The following is a 24,432-nucleotide window of genomic DNA, read 5'->3' on the forward strand; positions in this document are numbered from 1 at the left end:
CGAAAAACTTCGTTAAAAAAAATTCCGTTGCAACCCACGCGCGCAGTGCTTTAAATCGCCTTAGAAAAATACCTACATCCCTCCAGCTGGTGCCATGCTATTTTTGTTAGAAATGTTTACATGCTCGCGCCTATGATTAAATTCTTTCAATTTCATTTAATAAATATAAGCAATGGATAATTTTAGATTAAATTTTATTCCTTATTTTTATTCGGTCCACTGGTTAACATCTGCAAAAACCTTCGACCTCGTCCTCGTCGGTTGTTGACCTTCTTCCGCTTGTTCTTGCGAATTAGCTTCCGACCAGGTCCTACCCGATCCAAGTTGTCGTCCGACTGTCTTCGAATGCGCCGCCCTTGAATTTCTAACTCATTCACAATAAAGCTTTTTTCATCTTCAATCGTCTCAAAATCAACCTGCTGCTCCATGGACTCTAACTTCTCCAAGCATTGTACATCTGTTTACAGCAACAAAAGAGTAAAATCAGCATTAACCCGCCATTCTTCGATTAAACTTTCCCAGAAACTTACGTTCCTCGCCGTCGATGCCGCAATCACAGACACAATCATCCCCCACAAAGCTCCCATCACAGCCACAGTAGTTGCACAGCATCAAACACGATGCATTCTTCTGCAGCCCGTTACCACCATCGATGAAATCGGTAGAATTCGCCAAACTGTTGCGCAAACTGCTTTCCGCCAAACTGGTCACAAACACGAGCAGCAGCCCGAGACCCAACATCGAAATCAGGTACTTCATCGTCACCGTTGTTGTCTTCGTGCAGCTTCAGATCGCACACAGCACCAAGAGGTCACACTGTCTGGACGGGTGGACTGCAAGTTTTATATCTTATTAAAAGCACTTCTCCGAGCGATCCAGCGCATCAGTTTTCGCTGACCGATCAACAACAGCGGCTGCTGACTGTGGTCTTTCCAACTGGGTGCCCTTCTGCCGTAGAGGCTAGTCCGTTTGTTGAACAAACAACATCTACGCAACATCGCACGTGAGCTGGCTGACTGCGCAGACATAATTCGACGGGACTTTTACGAGTGCATTAACGCGTAGCATTCAGAAAAGTAGCGAAATTATGAGGCAAAGGCGGTCGCGAAGTTTTTCCATATGTGGTCTAATGTTGGTGGTTTCTACTGTGATAGTTGGATCCACCGAACAAACGGGTGGTGCGATTGATGATGCCACGGAGATAAAAGAACTTATGGATGGTGGAGTATGGAAGTTCACCTGCGACGAGTACTGTGCGTATTGTGGATGTGTTGGAGAGTTTCAGGATGTTCAAAATAAGTGCGTCTGTAGCTGCCAATCAGGAGCCGCCGGTGAGTTATTACCGATTGATGTATCCGAAAAATAGTAACGATTCGTGTTTTCCTAGATTTGAACTGCTTAGAAGATGTCAAACAAACGATACAGTTTCTCGGTTTAAATTACACCCTGGAAATTCGAGAATTTGACCCCGCTCGCAGGGAGGATGTCGAGATTCTGAACATCAGACCTCAGCGGCAGACTGGTCCTATGCAATCTCCCGGGCGTCGTGTGAATAACCGCAGGATACCAAGGCCAGGCCGTGAGCCACGTATTTCACCGAGCCCCGTGAGACCGCATCGGCGAAACCGTGAACGTAGACCATTCCGTCGGACAGGTCCACTAGCCGCGAATAGTCCTTAGATATGGGTAGTATAAAATAGATCAGTGATGTTTTCTGATGGGACAGTGTATTTATGCATAAGTGTTTTCATTCATTTGTTTTTTAAATAGCAGAACATATAAAAGAGCATGGTAATTGCATTTCTATAAATTGAAACCTAACTCCGAAAATTCCAGCTTGGAATTATCCGAAATAGAAACTAACCAGTGTATTTAGCCGAACATATCATTAAATGTGAGAAACATTCGATTTTATACCAAATCTTTTAGTTGATTGTCCTCTAGATCGATTTCAGTTCAAGCTTGATGGTTTTCTTCAAAGTATTTTTACCTTTGTTTAATTTTCGCAGCAAAATGATCTATCTTTCCAAATATATAAACACAGCTGATCCCAAGACAAATCAATTAGGGAAGAAATCTTGCAAATCAATCCATCCGTTCGTGAGTTATATTGCCTCAAGGGTAGGGTGACCATATGGTATTCTAAAGGAGGACATGTCCTCCCTTTTCAATAAAATTCGGATGTCCTCCTTTGTGCTGAAATGTCCTCCTTTTTGTATATTTTTAGGAAACAATTAAAAATGCTAGACAATTATTTTTGTTTTTTCTTGTTATCGCTGAAGAATTACAAAAGAGATCCATTTGCAAATAAAACGTACGGCTGTAAATATATATATATATATATATATATTGTTCTCGAAAACATCTCGTGGGGTAGGTTGGCCGACTTTTGTGTGGTCTGTTTTGCCGAGTTGAAAACTTAGTAAATACCAATCGACACAATTGTTTACCGATTCCCCAATAAAAGCAACATTGAAAAAAGAGAAAATACTCAAGAAAATTATATCAAATGTAAGTATACTCTGGCAGAGAAAATGAAAGTAGCGTGAGTTGTAAAAAGTTTTAAAAAGACTAAAAAGAAAAGAGTTAAGATTTTTTTACATGCCCAAATATTACAAAACTATGAGCGCTACATTTTTCCCACTTCTAAACATTGCTCACTGATTGATTTGATGTGTTTCACTTATTTAAAAAAAATCGGCCACCCTACCTCATCCCTGGGGTTGGATGGCCGAATTTGTTTTGTTATAGATTTTCCTTATTTTGTGTTCATCGATAAAAATATGTCACAAATGTGCTCAAGACTTGTATATTTATGACAGTGAAAACCGTTTTTTGAAAAGTCGCGCCAGAATTAGTACAGACTTTCCGAAAGTAAAACTCGGCCAACCAGCCCCGGTCTCCGCTAGGCATGGGAGAAACGGGGGGGAAATGTTGGTGATACTCATTAGTATGGAAATCTTAATAATTTTCTAAAAAAAATATCAAAATTATATAAAAACTTTTTCTCGTTGAATTTTTCGGTAGTAACGTTAACATTACTTGGTATTTGAATACAGATTAATTTCGTAAATTTTTGATCGATTTACAAATTAACAATCGTCATGAAAATCTCTGCAAACTGGAAGACTAAAATAAAAACTCCCCCTAAAAAATTTGAAAATTCCCCTAAAAATTAGAAAATTTCCAAATTCAAAAATAAAACCAAATTTCCATAAACAATTAAGTATTTTCCACAAAAATTAATAAATAAGCACTTTTAAAAGGAAAAATTGCAATTATAAAGGAAGAATTTTGCATTAAAAAAAATCAAAATGTTCCATGAAAAAAAAAATTACAAAATTTTCAACAAAATAAATATATTTTTTCCATAAAAAATAAAAAAATTACACAAAATGATCAATAAAGATCAATAAAAAAATTAAAAAAATTCCATAAAGAAATATAAAAAAGCAATCAAACTGTGCTTTTTTTCCATAGATGACCCCTTCTTTAAAAGCGTTTAAATTTCATCAGCTTTATTGCTTTCTTGTATTTTTTATGGAAATTTTATTATTTTTTATTGCGCTTTATTGATAATTTTGTGGAAAACTTTAAATTTTTTATGGAAAAAAAAAATTTATTTTGTGGAAAGTTTTGTAACTGTTTATTGCTAATATTGATTTATGTATTTATGGAAATTTTGTTTTTTTTTTTCGTGGAACATTTTGATTTCTTTATGAAAAATTCTTATTTTATAATTGCAATTTTTGCTTTTAAAAGAAATTTTGTTTTATTTATGGAAATTTTATATTTATTTATTGCTCATACCCTGATTTCTTTATTGGCAATTTCCTAATTGTATATATTATGTTTATGGAATATTTTGCTGCCAACCTGAAAACAATTAAATTTCTAATTAATTGCATATTATTCGGCAACTCGGCCGTACGCAAACCATTTTTTTGTTAAATATCTTGGCTGTGCATATGCACAGCATATGTTTCGAAATGGACAAATTGATATGAAATTTGCGAAAAAGAATCCACGTGTCTTGGAGGGACTCGAACCCTCAACCTCCTACTCTCTAGATAGGCGTGATAACCCCTACACAAGACCACTTAAAGGTCACGTTTGCGGAAAAGCCATCAGAATCCGAGTACCAACCTCCACCGCGGTTAGCTCTCTTTTTTGCAAATTGAATATCTTTCGGATGCTTGATTTGTCCAATCTCCACATGTGCTTTACTATTGTATATCCACAGCCAAGCGAGTGCACATTGTTTATTAAACGAGAGGATCGCACTCCATGCCCCCCAGTAACTGTCCCGCCCGGACGGTATAGAATGCGAATTCAATCGCACTCTGCTGTGCCAAAGGCTTGCTTGGCTTAAGCATTTGATGAGTTTGATTGCCTTTTACGTAAGCGGTCGCGTGTACTCAGACGACTAATGACGGTGAAAGACCGACACTTGATTACAATTAATTGCATATTATTCGGCAACTCGGCCGTACGAAAACCATTTTTTTGTTAAATATCTTGGCTGTGCATATGCACAGCATATGTTTCGAAATGGACAAATTGATATGAAATTTGCGAAAAAGAATCCACGTGTCTTTTAAATTTCTACAAACAACTATTAAAAGACTCGTGGTCATGGTGTTAGCCGGTGCATTCGCATGCCATGAACTTGTTGGTACTCAAAGAATAGTCTCCGCTGGTCTTCTAGGTGTTTTAAGTCATATACAATCAGTTCTCTATTGCTCAACGTTGCGATGAATGCGATGGTTAAATCATTCAAAAATTATCATATTTCAGTTTTTCTTGCTAAAACTGTGTACAATGCTAAAAATGCTAATATCAAACATTTGTGACCTTTTTTCAGATAGGTTAAAGCTTGTTCAATAGAATTTCAATATAAAATGGTGAGCTCGTTCATTCTTTAGGTTGGGTAATTTGCATGTCCTCCTTTGTCAACCAAATGTCCTCCTCCTTATGCAACCGTTGCATTTCGACATTTTTTTCTATTTTTCTATTTTTTTTTTATATTTAAACACAGCGAACCCCAAGAGGAATAGATAAGTGAGAAAACCGTACAGATCGGTCAACCCGTTCATGAGTTATATTGCCTCAAAGGATATGTAAACGCATTTTTATATATTTAAAAAGAAAAGAAGATAAAGATTTGTAACAGCCTTACATAGAAACAAAATATCGGGTAAGTGAGTACTGCATTGCAGTATGAAACTGATAGGAAGAGTATTTGTCTTTAATAATCAATCATTGGGAAACAATATTATTAGACCGTCTAAGACGAATTAAGTACTGTCCATTTAATTCCACCAGTTAATTTTCGTTATCTTTGCAGATACGTATTTCGACCACAACTGTGTGGTCGTCTTCAGTGTCTTGTACTTGACTCGACTTGTCGTCGAGTACAAGACACTGAAGACGACCACACAGTTGTGGTCGAAATACGTATCTGCAAAGATAACGAAAATTAACTGGTGGAATTAAATGGACAGTACTTAATTCGTCTTAGACGGTTTAATACATTCCACTAAACGAGCTTAATATATTTTTCTGAATATTATTAGAGTGGCCGCCTGCCCCATATGGGTTGCACTTTTGCCCCAAAGCCCGATAACACGTTATTTTTAACCATTCTTAAAATGCTTCTGAAGTAACTTTTTGGCATTTTTTTTTTTCTAGAACCCATCATTAATGGAAATTTAACTTTAAATTGGTATTGAAAACATATCTACATATAACATATAACAAGAAGTTTTTAAAAGTTTAATAATCCAAAATAAATTAAAATAATTAGAGGTTTTCATATTTCGAGCTCTATTAGACCAAATAGGCCGCCATTACACGAAATCTGAAAACTTATCAAAGTATCAAAACAGTTTAGTAACAAGACGATTTTCAAATACACTGTATTAAGGCCGATAACAACAGAAATTCGGGATCGGAAGTGGGGCTGGGTCGGCCACACTCTACGTAGGGGCGGAAACGAAATCTGTAAGCAAGCATTAGACTGGAACCCAGCGGGACATCGCAGCAGAGGCAGACCCAGAGGCTCATGGCGGCGAAGCCTCAATAAAGAAATAAAAGAAGTCGACCGAAATCTAACCTGGCAACAGGTTAAAGCGATAGCCGGGCATCGCTCAGGATGGAGATCTTTCAAGTCGGCCCTTTGCACCACCGGAGGTGTACAGGATCCATAAGTAAGTAGTAAGTAAGTATTAAGGTTTGTTAGTTGATTGCGGAAAACCATCTTTTCAATGGAAAGGCTTAGAAGAATTTTGTTGATAAGTAAAAAGTCTATTTGATTGACGAAAACTTAAAAACTGGTTGATGCTAATGGTTCGATAAGTGGAGGCCGGAAATCAGTGTTTGGCGTCATTTTGGAATTCAAGACGGCCGACATCTGGTCAGACCTGTGCGTTGCTGCCTACGATTTTCTTACACTGTCATTGCCGTCAAAAATTAATCGGCGTACCGCCGTATGAAAATTGACCACGCCACCCGATATTTCCTACCACGTCGATGAATATTTCGAACTATTAAAGCAATAGATTAAGGTGAAACTGTATAGAATCCAAAAAAATTATACCTCGCGTTTTCGGATAAAGAAGCAACGGATATTTGTCGTCACAAAATGCGCAGAACAAAAAGATGGCAGTTGCTTGTTGCTTCAGTATTGATCGTGGTTCTCTTGAAAATGCGAGGTAGAACAAAATTGGATTCTAAAAAAATTGTCCTTAAAGGGTATCGCACATTATTTTCGGCATACATACTTTCAGTCAAGCTCATATTTCAAATATTTACTTACACTTATGCAGCATTTATTCTCATGTCTTAAAAATCTATTAATAGAAATCATTGGATGGCGATCTACCCACAACTGCATTATTTATTATTTATTCAGACTAAGGCCGAAGTGGCCTGTGCGGTATATAAGAGTCTTCTCCATTCGGCTCGGTCCATGGCTGCACAGCTGCAGCACGGTCCACAACTGCAGCATGGAGGTTATTTCCATCTAAAAATGCAAAATACGTCGCTCAATATAAAAAAATAACGCTAATAAGTTTAATTTTGATACACATAGTTAAGTTTGCCATCTTAGGGTGTTTTTAAGAGATATTGCGAAAAAAGATTCGGCTGCCGGTGGGACTTGAACCCACACTATTCCATTTAGTACACGGACGTATTACCAATTATACAACAGCTGCCCTTGCGAGAAGTTGTTCCATAACCAGCTAATAACGATGGGATATCAGTCAATTCCCCGTATCTATCGAATCTGCTTTGGCAACATTTCACACCCTGTGCTCTCTACCCAACTATGTGTATCATAATTGAACAACATATCTCTTAAAAACACCCTAAGATGGCAAACTTAACTATGTGTATCAAAATTAAACATCTTTTCCAAAAAAAGAAAAAATCTGACTTCCCTCACAAGTCATCAATCAAGGGAAAAAATAACGCTAATAAGTTTTGGTTTTTGGAAAATTTCCTAGCACTTATGAAATTTTCTATCATTAAGGGAAATATTATATTTATTAGAAGCTCGATTTCTTGGCACTGTTCTTTTTTTAAAACTTCTAAAAGAATTTTCGTAGGAACTACTGGAAAACCTTCCAAAGGAATTCTTGAAGGACGTCTGAAGAAGCTTCCGGAGGAATTCCTGAAGGTACTTACGGATAAATCTCCCGTGGAATTTCCGAAAAAAAAAATCCTTGCGGAGCTTCCGGTTGACTCTTTGAAGAATCACCTGTCATAAGACGAGTTTATACAATCCCATTGAATTCCACTTATAAGTCGAGTCAAGTACGAGACACTGAAGACGGCCTTACTGTTGAGGTCAAAATACGTATCTGTCAAGATACAATTAAGTGGTGGAATTCAATGGGATTGTATAAACTCGTCTTATGACAGGTGAAAACATTCCACTAAAAAGCTCAAAATAATTTTCTTATCTTTGAAGAATATTTATTAAGAAACTACGGAGAAATTCATGGAGAAACTTCCAGAGGGATTCCTTTGAGGAACTTCCGGAAGAACTCCTTTGAGGAACTTCCGGAGGAACTCCTTTGAGGAACTTTCGGAGGAATTCCTTTGAAGAACTTCCGGGGAAACTTTTGGAGGAATTCCTTTGTGGAACACCCTGAAAAAATTTAAGATTAACTCCCAGAGAAATTCCTTAAGGAACTACCGGAAGATTTCCTGGAGGAAATTCGGGGGAATTCCGCTGATGAGCTTCCGGAGGAATTTTTTTGTAGAACTACCTGAAGGAATTCCTTTCAGGATCTTCCGGAGGAATTCCATTGAGGAACTTCAAGAAGATTTTTTTTTTCGTTAAATATCTTGGATGTGCATATGCACAGCACATGTTTCGAAATGGACAAATTGATATGAAATTTGCGAAAAAGAATCCACGTGTCTTGGAGGTACTCGAACCCTCCTACTCTCCAGATGGGCGTGATAACTCCTACACAACAAGAACAATTAAAGGTCACGTTTGCGGAACAGCCATCAGAATCCGAGTACCAACCTCCACCGCGGTTAGCTCTTGTTTGCAATTTGAATATCTTTCGGATGCTTGATTTGTCCAATTGTCACATGTGCTTTACTGTTGTATATCTACAGTCAAGCGAGCCCACCTTTTTTATTATTAGCGAAACATCACACTCTGTGCCCCCCGCAAAGGGCTGGGCGGATTTTTATAGAGTGCAAATCAATCACACTCTGCTGTGCCAAAGGCTTGCTTGGCGAAAGCACTCGATGAGTGTGATTGTTTTCTACGCTATGGTCGTGTGTACTCAGACGACTAATGACAGTGAAAGACCGACAGTTGATTACAATTAATTGCATATAATTCGGCAACTCGGGAGCTTTCGGTGGAATATTTTTGTAGAACTTCCTGATGAATTTATTTTAGCAACTTCCAGATGAATTCCTTTGAGGAACTTCCTGAGGAATTCCTGGAGGAACTTCAGACTAAATTCCATCTAAGAACTTTTGCAGGAATTTCTTTTAGGACCCCTGGAGGAAATTTGAGAGGAGTTCCCGGACAAATTCCTGGAGGAATGGAGGAACCCCGGAAGATTTCCTGACGTTCCGGAGGAAGTGAGGAAGCCGAAACTTCCAAAGATTGCCAAGACATACATGATTTGATAAACGATCTGCTCATGTGGCAAACGGAGTGCGCCGGTTTCGTGATTACCAGGACCGCAGTACCGGGAAGATCTAGCTCAAGTACCATCTGTTTCTTCGGTTGAAGCAACCCGAGGGCCCTATTATTTTCTAGCCGGATCTAGATTCGTGCCACTTTTCAAATGATGTCCTGGAGTGGCACGAAGCCTACCGGGTTACTTTCGTACCCAAGGAAATAGACCCCCCTCAACGCATCGCAGCTAAGGCCCATTGAAAAATACAGAGCTATTATGACGCAGGCACTACGGAAGCATCCGTATCTTTTGATCTAGACCATGCCTTTGACAGAGTCAGTCATCAGGTCCTACAACAAGTTTTGTTGAGGATGAACTTTAATCCCCTGTTAACTTCTTGGAATCAATCCTTCTCCAACATTTTGTTGAATGGACACCTGACGCAGGAGTTCCAAATGAATCGTTTCGTGAGGCAATGAGATTCTCTGTCAATGTTTCTATTCGTTCTGTATTTACAACCGTTACTTGACGCTATTTCGCAGAAATTCCTAAGAGCCATCTACAATGCTTATGCTGATGATATCTCTATGTTTTTCGATAACGAGTGACAACTGATCCAATTGACGCAATTCTAAACAAGCAAAAAACAAAGGCAGTCATCATTGGAAACTTAAACTCAAAAGCGGAAACGGAGTGGATTAGTGTCGAGAATTTTATGAATATCCTTGGAGTGCAGTATGGAGATAACATAAAACAAGCACAGAAACCAAAATTGGCAGTCCGTTCTCAATGGAATTCGATCACGTCTCTGGCTGAACCATCCAAGGAAACTGAATCTCATTCAAAACACAATTCTGATCAATACCTTCGAGGCTTGGAATATGGCTTCAAACTTGACGATCAGCATGGGTTTTGTTAAGAAAATCAAAACAGAAATAGGAAAGTTCATATGGTGCGGTCAAAATTTGCAAAGAGTCACCTATGGAAACATAATTTTACCGAAACTTCGAGGTGGATTAAATCTGCATTTTATGGAAACAAAATCAAAATCAGTGCTAGTCAACCGTCTGATAAGTCTGGTTTCGCAACTTTCTAGATAATCGAACTGTTTCGGTACCTCTGATGTTTAGTCCTATACCTACTCCTGGTTAAAACGGAAATATCTAGACTGCCGGAAATCATCTTGAACGCATCATCGTCATCAGAAATTTATCGTCACCTTCTGTCATTGGCATCAGATCCTGGTTTTGTAGCGGCGGACAACGTGATTGGAAAATGGTTTACAAACATCTTCATAGCAGAGAACTTAGGGGTCGTACACATATTACGTAAGCATTTTTTCTGGGTTTTTTGACACCCCCTCTCCCCATGTAAGATTTTTTTCATACAAAAGATTTTTTATTTATATGGTGTGTAAGAAAATGACGGACCCCCCTCGCCCCATAAGTGCTTACGTAATATGTGTACGGCCCCTTACGTCTAAGCAACGTTCTAACTGGTACATACACTCCAAAATCAAGCATCAGGAATTGCTGTACCGACGAGAAATTATCGATAATCCATTCTGTGAAATTTGTTTCGAAATTTGAAAAAATGTCTGCAGAACATAAACTGTTTCGAAGACATTCATGTACACAATTAATTTAATTAAGACACAGAGTACACAATTTAATCAGTTTTGAACCACATGATTTCATTTATCCTGTGCTTAGAAACGTAAATAGAAATTCGAAAATGTTTATTATTACTACACTACGGAAATTCTACATTTATCTTCTAGAAACAGCATAAAATGAATTAGGATTAGATAATTTTGTATTTTATATGGACACTAGTAACTAAATAACTAGACGAAATATAAGGTTTTATAAAAAGAAACTGAGGAAGGCGAGTTTCCGTACAAAAGAAGCTGCAACCAGATGTTGTACAGAAACTAGTGAGTGAACAATCGGGTCAAGTACAAGACACGTATCTGACAAAGTTACAATCATGTGGTGGCTAGAGATGTCGCAAATTAATCGATTACTTCGATTAATCGATTCATCGTTGTGATAATTGATTAATTTTGAATCGATTATTACCCAACGATTAATCGATTCAATAATCGAGATGAATCGTGAGTAATCGATTAGTTACTGATCGATTAATCAGAATTTTACGACATCATAAGGATGTCGAAAATTAATTGATTATTTCGATTAATCGATTCATCGTTGTGATAATCGATTAATTTTGAATCGATTACTATACAATGATTAATCGATTCAATAATCGACTAGAATCAAGAGTAATCGATTAGTAACTAATCGATTAATCGGGATTTTACGACATCTCTAGTGGTGGCATTAACTCGTCTCGAACTCGTCTTATGCCAAGATTGAAGTTAAGCGTAATGTGCGAGCATACGGATATGGTATTGAAGTTGAATGAATGAATATGCCAAAAGTTTAATTAATTTGTGGGACACTCTTTAAAAGCAGAAAGCTGCTAACTGATCAATTGAATATTTTTTCTTCAAGATACTCAGATTTTCTGACTAGCTTTGCGTGTTGATGGACGTGTGTTGCAATGGAATTTGACAGGGGATGCAATATTAGAATTTGGGGATACTTGATCCTCTTTGTATGATTCAATTTGCCGACCAATAATTTTATATTTTTGGATTTTTTTGCCAATTTATTTTCTATTGGTGACATATGGCCCTCCTTAGCCGTGCGGTTAGACGCGCGGCAACAAAGCAAAACCATGCTGAGGATGGCTGGGTTCGATTCCCGGTGCCGGTCTTGGTAATTTTCGGATTGGAAATTGTCTCGACTTCCCTGGCCATAAAAGTATCATCGTGCTAGCCTCATGATATACGAATGCAAAAATGGTAACCTGACTTAGAAACCTCGCAGTTAATAACTGTGGAAGAGCTTAATGAATACTAAGCTGCGAGGCGGCTCTGTCCCAGTGTGGGGATGTAATGCTTCAGAAATAGCTTTTTCGCATTATTTTCTTTTTTTTTTTTTAGGTGACCCATCTTAGTGGAAATTCAAGTGTAAAATTTGTTGAAAGCATATCCGAAGAAGTTTTCAAAAGTTTTAGAACAAATCGCATAAGATGGCAAGCTTTCCCCAAATTCTGTAATAATTGGAAGCGATTTTTTTCATGAATATCTGAAGCACAAATCCTATGCGCAGTAAATTCAAATAATTTGAGGTTTTTCATATTTCGAGCTCAATTAAATAAGCCGGCATTAGACGAAATCTGAAAACTTATCAGAGTATCAAAGCAGGCGATTTTCAAATACACAACACTGTACTAAGATTTGTTAGTTTATTACGTATGGGAAATTATAAGAAACTTTTATAATTCTATACAACTATTTAAATTAAGCACAAAAGGCAAAAGCTGGACTGATGTATTATGAATATCAAACTCAGAATCATCACTAAAACTTTAAAAGAAATAAAAATTGTTTTTATTTTTGAGATCGTTAGTCTGAACAGAACCTCAAATAACTACAGAAGTGAATTTTTCAAAATTAAGGATCATATTCTTGGCCTTATTTTTTAACAATAATAATCTCCATATTGAAGACAAAGAATTTTTATATTTTAAACTTCGACTTATGGTCCGAGAAATAAGAAATGATTCCTGCGCTAGCGGCTTAATCGATATCATCTCATGAAAGCGCTGAGAAATAGTGGAGAATGGTGTAAAATGCAAGAGCTAGGTGTCTAAAATGGCGACGATTTGATGTACTAAACAAGCCAAACCGCCATGTTGAAAGCTGGCCAGTTTGTTTTGATGCAAAAATCTAGAGGAACTTCCGGAGGAGTTCCTTTGAGGAACTTCCGGAGGAGTTCCTTTGAGGAACTTCCGGAGGAGTTCCTTTGAGGAACTTCCGGAGGAGTTCCTTTGAGGAACACCCAGAGAAGTTCCTTTGAGGAGCACCCGGAGGAGTTCCTTTGAGGAACATCCGGAGGAGTTCCTTTGAGGAACTTCCGGAGGAGTTCCTTTGAGGAACATCCGGAGGAGTTCCTTTGAGGAACATCCGGAGGAGTTCCTTTGAGGAACACCCAGAGGAGTTCCTTTGAGGAACACCCGGAGGATTTCCTTTGAGGAACATCCGGAGGAGTTCCTTTGAGGAACATCCGGAGGAGTTCCTTTGAGGAACATCCGGAGGAGTTCCTTTGAGGAACATCCGGAGGAGTTCCTTTGAGGAACATCCGGAGGAGTTCCTTTGAGGAACATCCGGAGGAGTTCCTTTGAGGAACATCCGGAGGAGTGCCTTTGAGGAACTTCCGGAGGAGTTCCTTTGAGGAACTTCCGGAGGAATTCCTTTGAGAAACTTCCGGAGGAATTCCTCTGAGGAACTTCCGGAGGAATACTCGGAGAAATTCCTGGAGGAATGGAAGGAATCCTGAAGGAACTACCGAAAGATTTCCTGGAAGAACTTCTGGAGGAGTTCCTTTGAGGAACTTCCGGAGGAATTCCTTTGATGAACTTTCGGAGGAATTCCTTTGAGGAACTTTCGGAGGAATTCCTTTGCGGAACTTCCGCTTCCGCAGGAATTTTTTTGTAGAACTTCCGGAGGAATTAATTTCAGGATCTTCCGCAGGAATTCCTTTGAGCAATTTCTGGAGGTATTCCTTTGAGGAACTTCCTGAGGAATTCCGGTGTGAAATTGCCTGGAGGAACTCCCGGAGGAGTCCCTTCGAAAAACTTTTGGGGGAATTTTTTTGAAGAACACCCAGAGGAAATTTGAGAGGAACTCCCGGAGAAATTCTTGGAGAAATGGAGGAAATCCTGAAGGAACTACCGAAAGATTTCCTGGAAAATTTTCCGGGGGAATTCCTTTGAGCAACTCCTGGAGGAGTTCCTTTGAGGAACTTCCGGAGGAGATCCTTTGAGGAACTTCCGGAGGAACTCCGGGGGACTTCCTTTGAGGAACTTCCGGAGGAATTCCTTTGAGGAACTTCCGGAAGAATTTCTTTGAGGAACTTCCGGAGGAATTCCTTTGAGGAACTTCCGGAGGAATTCCTTTGAGGAACTTCCGGAGGAATTCCTTTGAGGAACTTCCGGAGGAATTCCTTTGAGGAACTTCCGGAGGAATTCCTTCGAGGAACTTCCGGAGGAATTCCTTCGAGGAACTTCCGGAGGAATTCCTTCGAGGAACTTCCGGAGGAATTCCTTCGGGGAACTTCCGGAGGAATTCCTTCGGGGAACTTCCGGAGGAATTCCTTTGAGGATCTTCCGCAGGAATCCCTTTGAGCAATTTCCAGAGGAATTCCTTTGAGGAACTTCCTGAGGAATTCCTGTGAGAAACTTCCTGAAGGAACTTCCGGAGGAATCCCTTCGAAAAACTTTTGGGGGAATTTCTTTGAGGAACACCCGGAGAAATTCCTGGAGGGATGGAGGAACCCCTGAAGGTACCGAAAGATTTTCTGGAAGAACTTCCGGAGGAATTCCTCTGAGGAGCTTTCGAAGGATTTTTTTGTAGAGCTTCCGGAGGAATTCGTTTTAGGAGCTTCCGGAGGATATTTTTTGTAGAACCTCCGCAGGAATTCCTTTGAGCAATTTCCGGAGGAATTCCTTCGAGGGACTTCGTGAGGAATTTTCTTTGAGGAACACCCGGAAAAATTCCTGGAGGAATGGAGGAAATCCTGAAGGAACTACCGAAAGATTTTCTGGAAGAACTTCCAGAGGAATTTCTTTGAGGAGCTTCCGTAGGATTTTTTTGTAGAGCTTCCGGAGGAATTCCTTTTAGGAGCTTCCGGAGGATTTTTTTTTGTAGAACTTCCGGAGAAATTCCTCTGAGGAACTTCCGGAGAAATTCGTTTGAGGAATTTCCGGAGGAATTTCTTTGAGGAGCTTCCGAAGGAATTCTTTAGTAGAACTTCCGGAGAAATTCCTTTGAGGAACTTTCGGAATAATTTCTGGAGCAACTACCACAGAAATTCTTGGAATACTACGAATCTCTGAGCAATTAACGGAAGTATAAATTCGGTCAGAATGGATGCTCTTTTAGTGATCAGGATCACAAGCATGTTGTGAAAACGTTCAAACGGAATCCCAATGCTTCGGACAGGGATGTGGCTAAAGTCCAAGTCTTTAGCACAAACAGCCAAAGACCGGGAGCGACTGCATAGGTACACCTGTGTTCTGAATAATAGCAGCGGAAGTCGTTTTTCATACAAAATGGTCAACTTTGACAAGCTGTAACTTTGTACCCCGATGACTGATTGTGCTGAAATTTTGGCAGTGAACTACAAATATGTTAAAATTTACACATGCGAACTATCACTATTTAGAAATATCAGGAAAACAATTAATTGGAATGTTATCAATTTGAATTCAGGTGCTGTGCGACACTAAGGTTATAATTTTAAAAATACAAATTGTTGAATTTGACATTTGAATTGGCCAATATATGAAAAATAAAAACTGCTATTTTTTTGAACAAATTGACCTAGTGCGTAATTTTTGAACGCGTCATTCGAAAAAAATGATACTTTGTATGTGCAAATTTCAACATATTTGTAGTTCACTGCCAAAATTTCAGCTCAATCAGCACAAAGTTACAGCTTGTCAAAGTTGACCATTTTGTATGAAAAACGGCTTCCGCTGCTATTATTCTGAACACAGGTGTACATAAAAAGTGTAGAAGGCTTCAAATCTTGACGAACGGCAAAATATGGTGGGAAAGTTGCGGACCCGGAAACTGCACACCCATATGCTGAAAAGGCCCCATTATTTTATCCTAGATAAGACGTCAAAGCGGACTTCCGACAGCTGTCGGGACTACTGTTTTTACTGCTCAGCACATGTTACATGTTCCAAAGGAAGTGAGGAAGCCGAAACCTCCAAAGTTTGCCAAGACAAAGGGAAACTGCTCCGTTTTCCATCTCACTGAGCATACATTCATCTCAACGCGAAACAAAGAAATACGGAACCAATTTCTGCTGAAAAAATCACAAAAAGAAACAAATCACATAACTTGCCTTTCATTGCTTTGTATTTCGTGGGATGAATATCGGAGCTATGGGATGAAGTCCTAACCATAAATAATTTGGCAAACGATCTGCTCATGTGGGCAACGGAGTGCACCGTTCGTGACTACCAGGACTGCAGTATCGAGAAGATCTAGCTCAAGGAGCGTCTGCTTCTTCGGTTGAAGCAACACGAGGGCCCTAAAATCTTCTAGCCGGATCTAGATTCGTGCCACTTTTCAAATGTTGTCCTGGAGTGATAAAACCAACTGGCCAAGGAAATAGACCCCCTTTAACGCACCGCAACTAAAGCCCATTGGAAAATACCGGGCTATAATGAAGCAGGCAATCCGTTGATGAAGAAGTACTCCCTAACAAATTTTTTTTTCATGTCACGCTACATGCTGCATATGAAAGTATGATATTCAGTTGTGTCGACCAACTATATCTAGGATTCTGTGGCGTGCATCCTTAAAGAAAAAAATATTGATAAATCTAGAAACATAGGAAGAACTTATTGCGAAATTTTAGAAAAAGCAACAATCCATTGAAGTCCTGTACGAACTAATCAAGAATCCAAAGATTTTAGAGTAGTCGTTGAATATTCTGTAGAAACTAATAAAGGAGTTCTGGTAAAAAATAACTTCTTTAGAAATTCCAATATTTTTGAACAGAAAAAACTATGTTGAAATTAAAAATTAAATTAAATTAAATTGAAATTAAAAGAAAATTCTAGAGAAGAAACTAATCACTGTTAAGGTCACTCCTGACAGAATCCAAGTTTCAAAGTGCTCGCGTTTTCGGAGGCACACCACTCAATACGGAGGTGGCGGACAACTGTCATTTTTGTAGATTCAGCTTTGCTGCGACGCAGCATGTGTGAAAAAAATAAAAATGACAGATGTGCGTTGCTTCCGTATCGAGTGGTGTGCCCGCGAAAACGCGAGCACTTAGAAACTTGGATTCCTTCAGGAGATACTTCGTCAGACCACCGGATATTTGAGATATCATTGATGACGAAAGATGTTGCTTTTTCAAGAAGCGTTCAAGTTCGATTAACCTACTCGAATGTCCATGTTGTACCTTCAACATTTGTACCCGTGCAACGGTACATTCTAACGGTAGCCGAAAATCCCACGGTCTTCAAGTCACCCACTTTCGGTACCAAGAACATTCGCAAGGTCCCATAAACAACAACAACACAAGCTCAACAATAATGTTTTTGTGTACCTTCGGAGAGAAGCTGCTATGACTGCTTATTGTTGCTATTGCGATGAAATCCGTTACAACTGGTCTGGTACCAAAACTGCAAGGTAGAAACATTTAACGCTTCGACCAAAAACGTCTACCACGTGACCATATCTACCAAACAAACATCGGTACCCAGCGCCGACAAAAAGCTAACAAAACAATCTAATCCGACACCAGAGGAAAATGGTTCTTGTACACGTCCTAAGCAGCGCTCATTCCTCGTTAGATAGTCGAACAACCAAACGCGATGAAGCACGGTTTAACACTTTTGGGAGCGGGAGTTCTATTCAGCACGTGCCTCTTAATACAGTTTTCTACAACCGAATCGGCTGCCATCATAGATCAGGGCAGTGCTCACTTCAAGGCCCAACAGAAATCGTGCAGCAATCTTTGTGGATTCTGCCAATCTTGTAATGGATTCTACTGCGGCGAAGAGTGCATCTGTGAATGTCGCCAAGATGCTAGTGAACGTAAGTACAACAAAAACGTGCCTTTGTGAATGGTGAAATTGTCTTAGTGTAATCTTTTCTACAGATGTCCAATGCATTAACAAAATCATGGAGAACAGCGACAAGCTGGGACTGATGTACGACGTGTTAATCCAACTGCCGAATAATGGCGGAAGTCAACACGGTAGCAGCTCCATCAGCTCTTCAACACGTTTCTCCCGAAGTGCGGCACCGAAGAAGCATCACCATGACGTGATGGACGCGGAAGACATTGCCACATTTAGGAAGGTACTGTTTTCAAACTTTGGGCCATCGCCGGCATCGTTGGTTAAATTGGCATCTACTACCGATGATCATTTGACAGGTGATGGAGCTCATCAAGCTGCCGGGGCAGTTCGCTCAGTTGGGTCTTCCGACGAAGTTGCGGTTGAATTCGCACTCGAGTCGCCGTCAGCCGAAGCCACAAGGCCGGAGGACGATGCATTGATTGGTGTGGATCGGTAGGACATTGTTGTGGGACGCAGAAGGGAGCGAGTGATCTGGTATTTATTTAATAGCAATTAGATGCGAAAATGTGCTACTCTGTATGGAATAAATCGTGATATTAATTTCAATCATTTTTTATAAGCTGAATCTTAATTGAGAAGTTACTTTTGAAATGGCCTAAACTAAGTTTGGAGACAAAAAGTTGCTAAATTACGCTTATTATGCGTGTGGAGTGTCGAACAAATCAATTTTTGCCACGATTGAAAAAAAATATGTGGAAAATGTGTGGATGGTTGATGGACGATTTATGAAAATTGTGGATGCCTTGCATAAGAGGTAAAATACCAAAAAATAATATATAAAATACTTTAGGCATAACAAGCTTGGGTATTTCAAACGAATAATAATTTGTGACGCGATTGGTATTGAAATACCTAAGCATATAATGCCTAAAGTAATTTACATATTATTTTTGGTATTACTCGACGATTACTTGGTATTACTGGACTCGATTATCCGGAGGCTCGATTATCCGGAGTAATATTTTTACCCATCTTACAAAAATATAAATATTATCTTTGTGTATCCGTAACGTATCCAATATGTGCAAAACACGTAGTAATGATATTGACTCACTCGCTTTCCTAAGGGACTGTTCACAAATTACGTAACGCTTTAGGGGAAAAAAGGAAGTCAGCCCAAGCGCTACGATCCGTAAACCAAAAAAACCTTCCATAAGTTACGAGAGGGAGAGTGGGTATCAAAATTATTAAATTCAGCGTTACGGATTTTGTGAAACCCTAAGGGAACGGAAATCAAGAACATTCATAATTGGCCATTTTATGAATTTCAATTCAAAGCACCGTTATTTTTTAAAGCATTCGTATTCTGAGTACAGCATTGACATTGTGATTCATGCCACCAAATATTCCTTCGGAATATCCTGAATGGATTCATTAACAAATAACGTAACGCTATATTTGAAGATTTTGGACCTCCATCCTCCCCCTCGTAACGCTTTTTATATGGAAGGCTTAATTGGTTTGTATGAATCGTAACGCACGCCCTCTCCTTCCAGCGTTATGTAATTTGTGAACAATATTTATATGAAATTTATTTTTATATAAGGGAACTGTTCCATTTTCCATCTCACTGAACATATATTCATCTCATCGCAAAACAAAGAAATACAGCACCCATCTCTTCGCTTCTTTTTGCTAACAAGCGTGCTCACTGGTGAAAAAATCACAAAAATAAGAAACAAATCAAATTCCTTTTCATTGCTTTGTTTTTGATGGGAGGGAAATAGGAGCTATGGGATGAAGCGCCGAACCGTTCCCCTATTTATATGAAAAAATATTCATTTCAACAACGGTGGTATGGATTAAAACACCAGTTCTATATTCATAGTAACAACACATGGCGCTGAAAAATTAATGTGTTTAGGAAACATCCGTAAATTACGAAACGCTTAGAGAGGGGAAGGGGGTTTCCTGAAGTGTGACAATCCATACAAATTTTGGTAGATACCTCATACAAAAAGTGTGACATAGGGGGAAGGGGAGATTGAAAAAGGGCATTTTTGCGTTACGTAATTAATGGATCTTCCCTAATGATGAAATGAATTTTCAAAAAGAATCACTCGGTGGCCAAGGTGATCCATACACAAAGATTCTCCAGATTTCCCGAAGGACCACACTTTTCGTAAAACTAAAAACATTCATTGGAAATTCTGAAGAATTTCCTTCGATATCTCGAAAATACTACCGTTAAAATTCTGAGTAAATTTCCTTAAAAATTTGGAAGATCTTTTTGTAGAATTTAAAAGAAACGAAGACAGGATCACCGTTTTTGACCAGAGGTCACACAGACTGAATACTTAACACTTAGCATTAAACAACGGACAGGACATTCACACAGCACCCAGTGAACCAGCGGAGCGTTTTCCACTTCACGAAATGTTTTCTTCTTACTGGGGCGGGAATCAAACTCACACTCCGATGGCTTGCAAATACGCTTAGACGCTTAGACCCGGTGCAAATTCCAAAAATTTCCCGGGTAGATTATAAAGAATTTCGTTTGGGAATCTCAAAGCATTACCTGCGGAAATTTCCAAGGATTTCCTGTTGGAATCCACAGAATTTCATGTCGAAATCAAATGTTTGACGGGAAAAGGCCGTTTGTTGTTTGGCCGAATATGTCATTAATCTGAAACTCGACTGGCATTTGGCCGAAATAAACATATAGCCGATAATGTCGTTCGGCCAAACAGGTCAGTTGGCTGAAAAGTCGTCTAATCGAATAGGTCATTTAGTCAAAAAGGCCAAAAGATCGTTTGGCATAAAAGGGCCATTTGGCCGAAATGAACATATGGCCGATAGTGTTGTCTGCCCGAGCTGCCGAAAAAAATCGTTAGACCGAAAATGCTGCTTGGCCGGACGAGGTGACATAAGGTCGAAAACGGTTTGGTCAAAAATGTCATTTGGCTAAAAGCGATGTACGGGTGAAGATCATACGGCCGAACTGATAATTTGGCCGAAAAAGACGTTTGCTCCGACAGCTCATTTGTGGCGCATGGCCGAACGGGTCGACGTTTTTCGCCATATAATCCGATCAGCCGAATAACATTTTCGGCCAAATTGTCTTTCCTGCTAAACTACCGTTTCGGTCAAATGGAATTTTCGACAAGGCCTATTCGACCAAACGACCTGTTAGAGCATATGGCTTTTTCAGCCAAATGACTAGTTTGGTCGTACCGTCAAACCGTTTTCCACATAATAACCGGCATAGGAAAACTCCTAAACAATTTTCCGTCTTTCATTTCCTGTTGAAAATTCGAAAAACTTGGAAGAATCTCCTAGGACAGTTCATTAGATTTTCCGGCGAAATAAAAAGATTCTCCCGTTAATGTTTTCTTAAAACTATCCTGGAAAAAAGCTTTACGTGACGAACGTAATAAGTAAATCGCCAAGCCTTCGCCGACCAAAATTATGACAAACGCCGCCGCCGACGATTTTCAGATCGGCGCTGACCTCCAACGGTAGTCAGAACCTATGAACGGACCAACGGGATATTTTATTAGATTTTATATAACTAGAATAAACATTTCTTGAGCAACAGTAAAATTTTCAGCGACAATAAAAAATCAGAAGGGTTATATACAAGATACGACCGCCCGACGTAAACTACGTAAAACAGATCATAAGATAATTATTTTGGTTAGAGCCTAGAGTGATTGAAATTTTGACTTTTGCGCTCCCTTATGCTTGAACGATAACATTTGCTGTTTTGGTGAACCTCCTAAATTTTCAACTGAATTGGTTATAATATAACTGAGTACGAGCAGTTTGAAGTTTGTATGAAAATTACTATAGAAATCGCCCCGTATATGAGAGATCGTTTCGTGAGGCGGATCATTAACTATTTAGGGGGAGATCTCCCAACTCCGGACACCTCCCAATACCGGACACTACTTGCAGAGGTCCCTCCTTCATCTTATTAAGTACAAAAGGAAGCTATTGAAAAGGCTTCTAACGGCAAGGAATGTCAGATCTTCATGTGATAAACTTTGTACAAAACTTGAAGTTGAATAAAAAGTCTTCACACCTGTTTTGTTACACTTACTTCAATTCAATTGTTTCTTCTTGCTGAGAAAGCCACAGAAATTAGCAGAAACAAAAATTGAAGAGGACATTGAAAAAGGTGGGAATTTGGATTAGGATGTAAAAACTTTAGCTGAAGAGTCAAATAAGCTCAACTAACAATTTTTAATATTTACAACTTAAAGCACGCGAATAATTTACTATTCTGAATGATGTCTTTACTCATGTAACAGGAACTTAGTCACATTTGAACATGATGCAATAGTGTCCGGTACTAGGAGACATTTTTCTGAATCGTAAAATTTTTCACCTCAATTCATCGTTGAAAAACGTGTTCAAAGGATCAAATATGTTTGTATGAATCATCAATGGTCAATAGTCATATTTTGTGTTTCTTTCTTCTGTCTATTCTTCCTTTGAAGCAATATAACTCACGAAGAGGATGACCGATTTGCGAGATTTCCTCACTAATCGATTCGTATTGGGATCAGCTGTGTTTCTATATGCAAAAGGTTAGTAAATTTTAAGGTCACTCCTGACGGAATCCAAGTTCCAAAGTGCTCGCGTTTTCGGGGGCACACCATTCGATTCAGAGGCGGCGCACAACTGTCATTTTTGTTGATTTAGATTTACTGCGTTGCAGCATGCGTGAAATAATAAAAATGTCAGTTGTGCGTTGCTTCCGTATCGAATGGTGTGCCCCCGAAAACGCGAGCACTTTCAAACTTGGATTCCGTCAGGAGTGACCATAAAGGAAAATTTGGGAAAATTGTCAAAATACAATATTAGGGCGAGTTTGGAGAAACCCTAATGCGATCGCTCGAAAAATGATCTAGAGTGCGGCGTCGCAATCAACGCAGAAAATGACATTTCGAACGTTAAACGTAAAAACCCGAGCAACGCAGGGTACGTTCTGCTAGTATGGTATAAATGGAAACATAATCCGGATAGTTAAAGTTTTTTTTGTTAAATGGCTTATGTGTCCGGCACTGGAGGATCTCCCCCTAAATATAATCAACCCGAAGACTTCGTAGAATATTTCTAAATCTGTAAGACGGTTGTTGTTGCGAACCGATCGGATTTTCGTAAGCAAAGTATAAAGAAAATAAAAATGCTCATTATTGTTATTCTTTTACGTGCTCAATTTTCACGATTTTTCATTTTTCACACGATTTAGTATTTTCTTAATAATTTTTCTTGCAAGCAGCGAATTGTTTGGCAATAAAGACAATTTATTCACTTGCTAAGTTTCCTATGTTGCCAATGTATTCATATATTTTTAGATATTAATGACCAACGTTGCAAAACGGTTTTCCAAAAAATCTACTGTTCTCATAGTAATTCATACAAACTTCAAACCGCGCGTGTCAAATTACAACCATTGGGATGTTGGATATGTTGGTCGGGAGGTAGCGATGCTTGTTTTGGTAAACGTTTCGCCGCGTGTAATGTGTAGTTTTTCCGCAAATCATGTTCGATCGCAGACCAATCCATTTATGTTTCGAACAAAATTGGCGTAACTCACTATATATGAAAATGGTTGGATATGACAATTTAAAAATTTTCATTTTAAAACCCCAAATTTATAATTCCACAGTGGTGATGATGCCTTTCTCCGATTGTTATTCGACTTAGAGTGATCAATGCTCGCTTAACTTTTCAAAAGGACCTAAGTAACATTTTTTTCATGAATTAATTTGAATACTGCAATCAATAGCTCTCATGTTGTTCTGTTGATTGCGCTATTCAAATTAATTCATGAAAAAATGTTACTTAGGTCCTTTTGAAAAGTTAAGCGAGAATGCATTTAATAGTTAATTGCCTATTAAATGGCGATTAATGCTTTTGAAGTGCTATTTTAAAGGGATGCTGCCGAAATAGTAGGATACACGCTAACTTTCACCTACTCAGTGACTGAGCAAAATTGCATTGCTCTCTCTTTCTATCCCACAAAAATTTTACTCAATTCCCGTCAAAAAAGTTAGAGTGTAACCTTGTTTAAAGTTGATAATCAATTTTAATATTCACCTCTTGCTAACATGAACATGTCCAGCATCTGTAGCACTTTTCATAAACACTACTTTTTTGCTCCGGCCGCGGTCATTGCTCTGGTTCTATTTTGTACTTTTTGTGCGAATCACCGCACAAAAGTAGAGCGCAAGAACCAACCGCAGAAGGCGGTCGTAACGAAACTGTGAAATGTTACTAGGTTGGTAAAGATTTGAAATTTTTAAAGTTTTTACGTTGATAATTAATAGTTCCAAATTGCTGAAGAGTTGCCGATTCGATTGATAATAAAATCTCGAAAATCCATTGAAAGATAAAGGAGCTATTAGCGTTTGAAATCTATCCTAATTTCGTGACGGTCTCGAATTTGGAAATTTCCGTTTTACACCCTGTATCAGAGTCTTCCCCTTAGACGTAGTTTACGTCAAAATGGCTCGATTATCCGGAGGGTTCGATTATCTGGAGTAAAATTTTGTTCAACACTACGGATAATCGAGTCCGG

At 38.9% G+C, this 24,432-nt stretch overlaps 3 protein-coding genes across 4 annotated transcripts; 2 read left to right on the forward strand and 1 right to left on the reverse strand.

The window, feature by feature from the left end:
- Positions 1-194: 194 nt before the first annotated feature.
- Positions 195-769, reverse strand: LOC134209020 (uncharacterized). The gene is made up of 2 exons (XM_062685001.1): positions 531-769; positions 195-457 (listed from the first exon to the last, which is right to left on the reverse strand). The coding sequence occupies exons 1-2, from the start codon at positions 757-759 to the stop codon at positions 195-197; spliced, it is 492 nt and encodes a 163-aa protein (XP_062540985.1). The 5' UTR covers positions 760-769.
- A 9-nt stretch (positions 770-778) lies between these two features.
- LOC134214520 (uncharacterized) lies at positions 779-1,754 on the forward strand. Its single transcript, XM_062693876.1, has 2 exons — positions 779-1,331; positions 1,388-1,754. The coding sequence occupies exons 1-2, from the start codon at positions 1,088-1,090 to the stop codon at positions 1,678-1,680; spliced, it is 537 nt and encodes a 178-aa protein (XP_062549860.1). The 5' UTR covers positions 779-1,087; the 3' UTR covers positions 1,681-1,754.
- A 15,635-nt stretch (positions 1,755-17,389) lies between these two features.
- On the forward strand, positions 17,390-18,536 carry LOC134214521 (uncharacterized). Of its 2 annotated transcripts, XM_062693878.1 has the most exons (3): positions 17,390-17,856; positions 17,921-18,123; positions 18,200-18,536. In XM_062693878.1, exons 1-3 carry the CDS (start codon positions 17,634-17,636, stop codon positions 18,320-18,322), a joined length of 549 nt encoding a protein of 182 aa, XP_062549862.1. In that variant the 5' UTR covers positions 17,390-17,633; the 3' UTR covers positions 18,323-18,536. The 2 variants fall into 2 exon arrangements, with proteins under 2 accessions (XP_062549862.1, XP_062549861.1); XM_062693877.1 differs by having other exon boundaries at positions 17,394-17,856; positions 17,921-18,534.
- The last annotated feature ends 5,896 nt before the right edge of the window (positions 18,537-24,432 follow it).

Source organism: Armigeres subalbatus, chromosome 2 (assembly GCF_024139115.2).
Source record: "Armigeres subalbatus isolate Guangzhou_Male chromosome 2, GZ_Asu_2, whole genome shotgun sequence".
In the NCBI taxonomy this organism is placed as follows: domain Eukaryota; kingdom Metazoa; phylum Arthropoda; class Insecta; order Diptera; family Culicidae; genus Armigeres; species Armigeres subalbatus.

Coding starts and splice junctions, on each gene's coding strand:
- LOC134209020 (XM_062685001.1), bottom strand. CDS start 759: ATGAAGTACCTGATTTCGATGTTGGGTCTCGGGCTGCTGCTCGTGTTT. Junction 458..530: donor CGGCATCGACGGCGAGGAAC/GTAAGTTTCTGG, acceptor TGCTGTAAACAG/ATGTACAATGCTTGGAGAAG.
- LOC134214520 (XM_062693876.1), top strand. CDS start 1,088: ATGAGGCAAAGGCGGTCGCGAAGTTTTTCCATATGTGGTCTAATGTTG. Junction 1,332..1,387: donor CTGCCAATCAGGAGCCGCCG/GTGAGTTATTAC, acceptor GTGTTTTCCTAG/ATTTGAACTGCTTAGAAGAT.
- LOC134214521 (XM_062693877.1), top strand. CDS start 17,634: ATGAAGCACGGTTTAACACTTTTGGGAGCGGGAGTTCTATTCAGCACG. Junction 17,857..17,920: donor TCGCCAAGATGCTAGTGAAC/GTAAGTACAACA, acceptor TCTTTTCTACAG/ATGTCCAATGCATTAACAAA.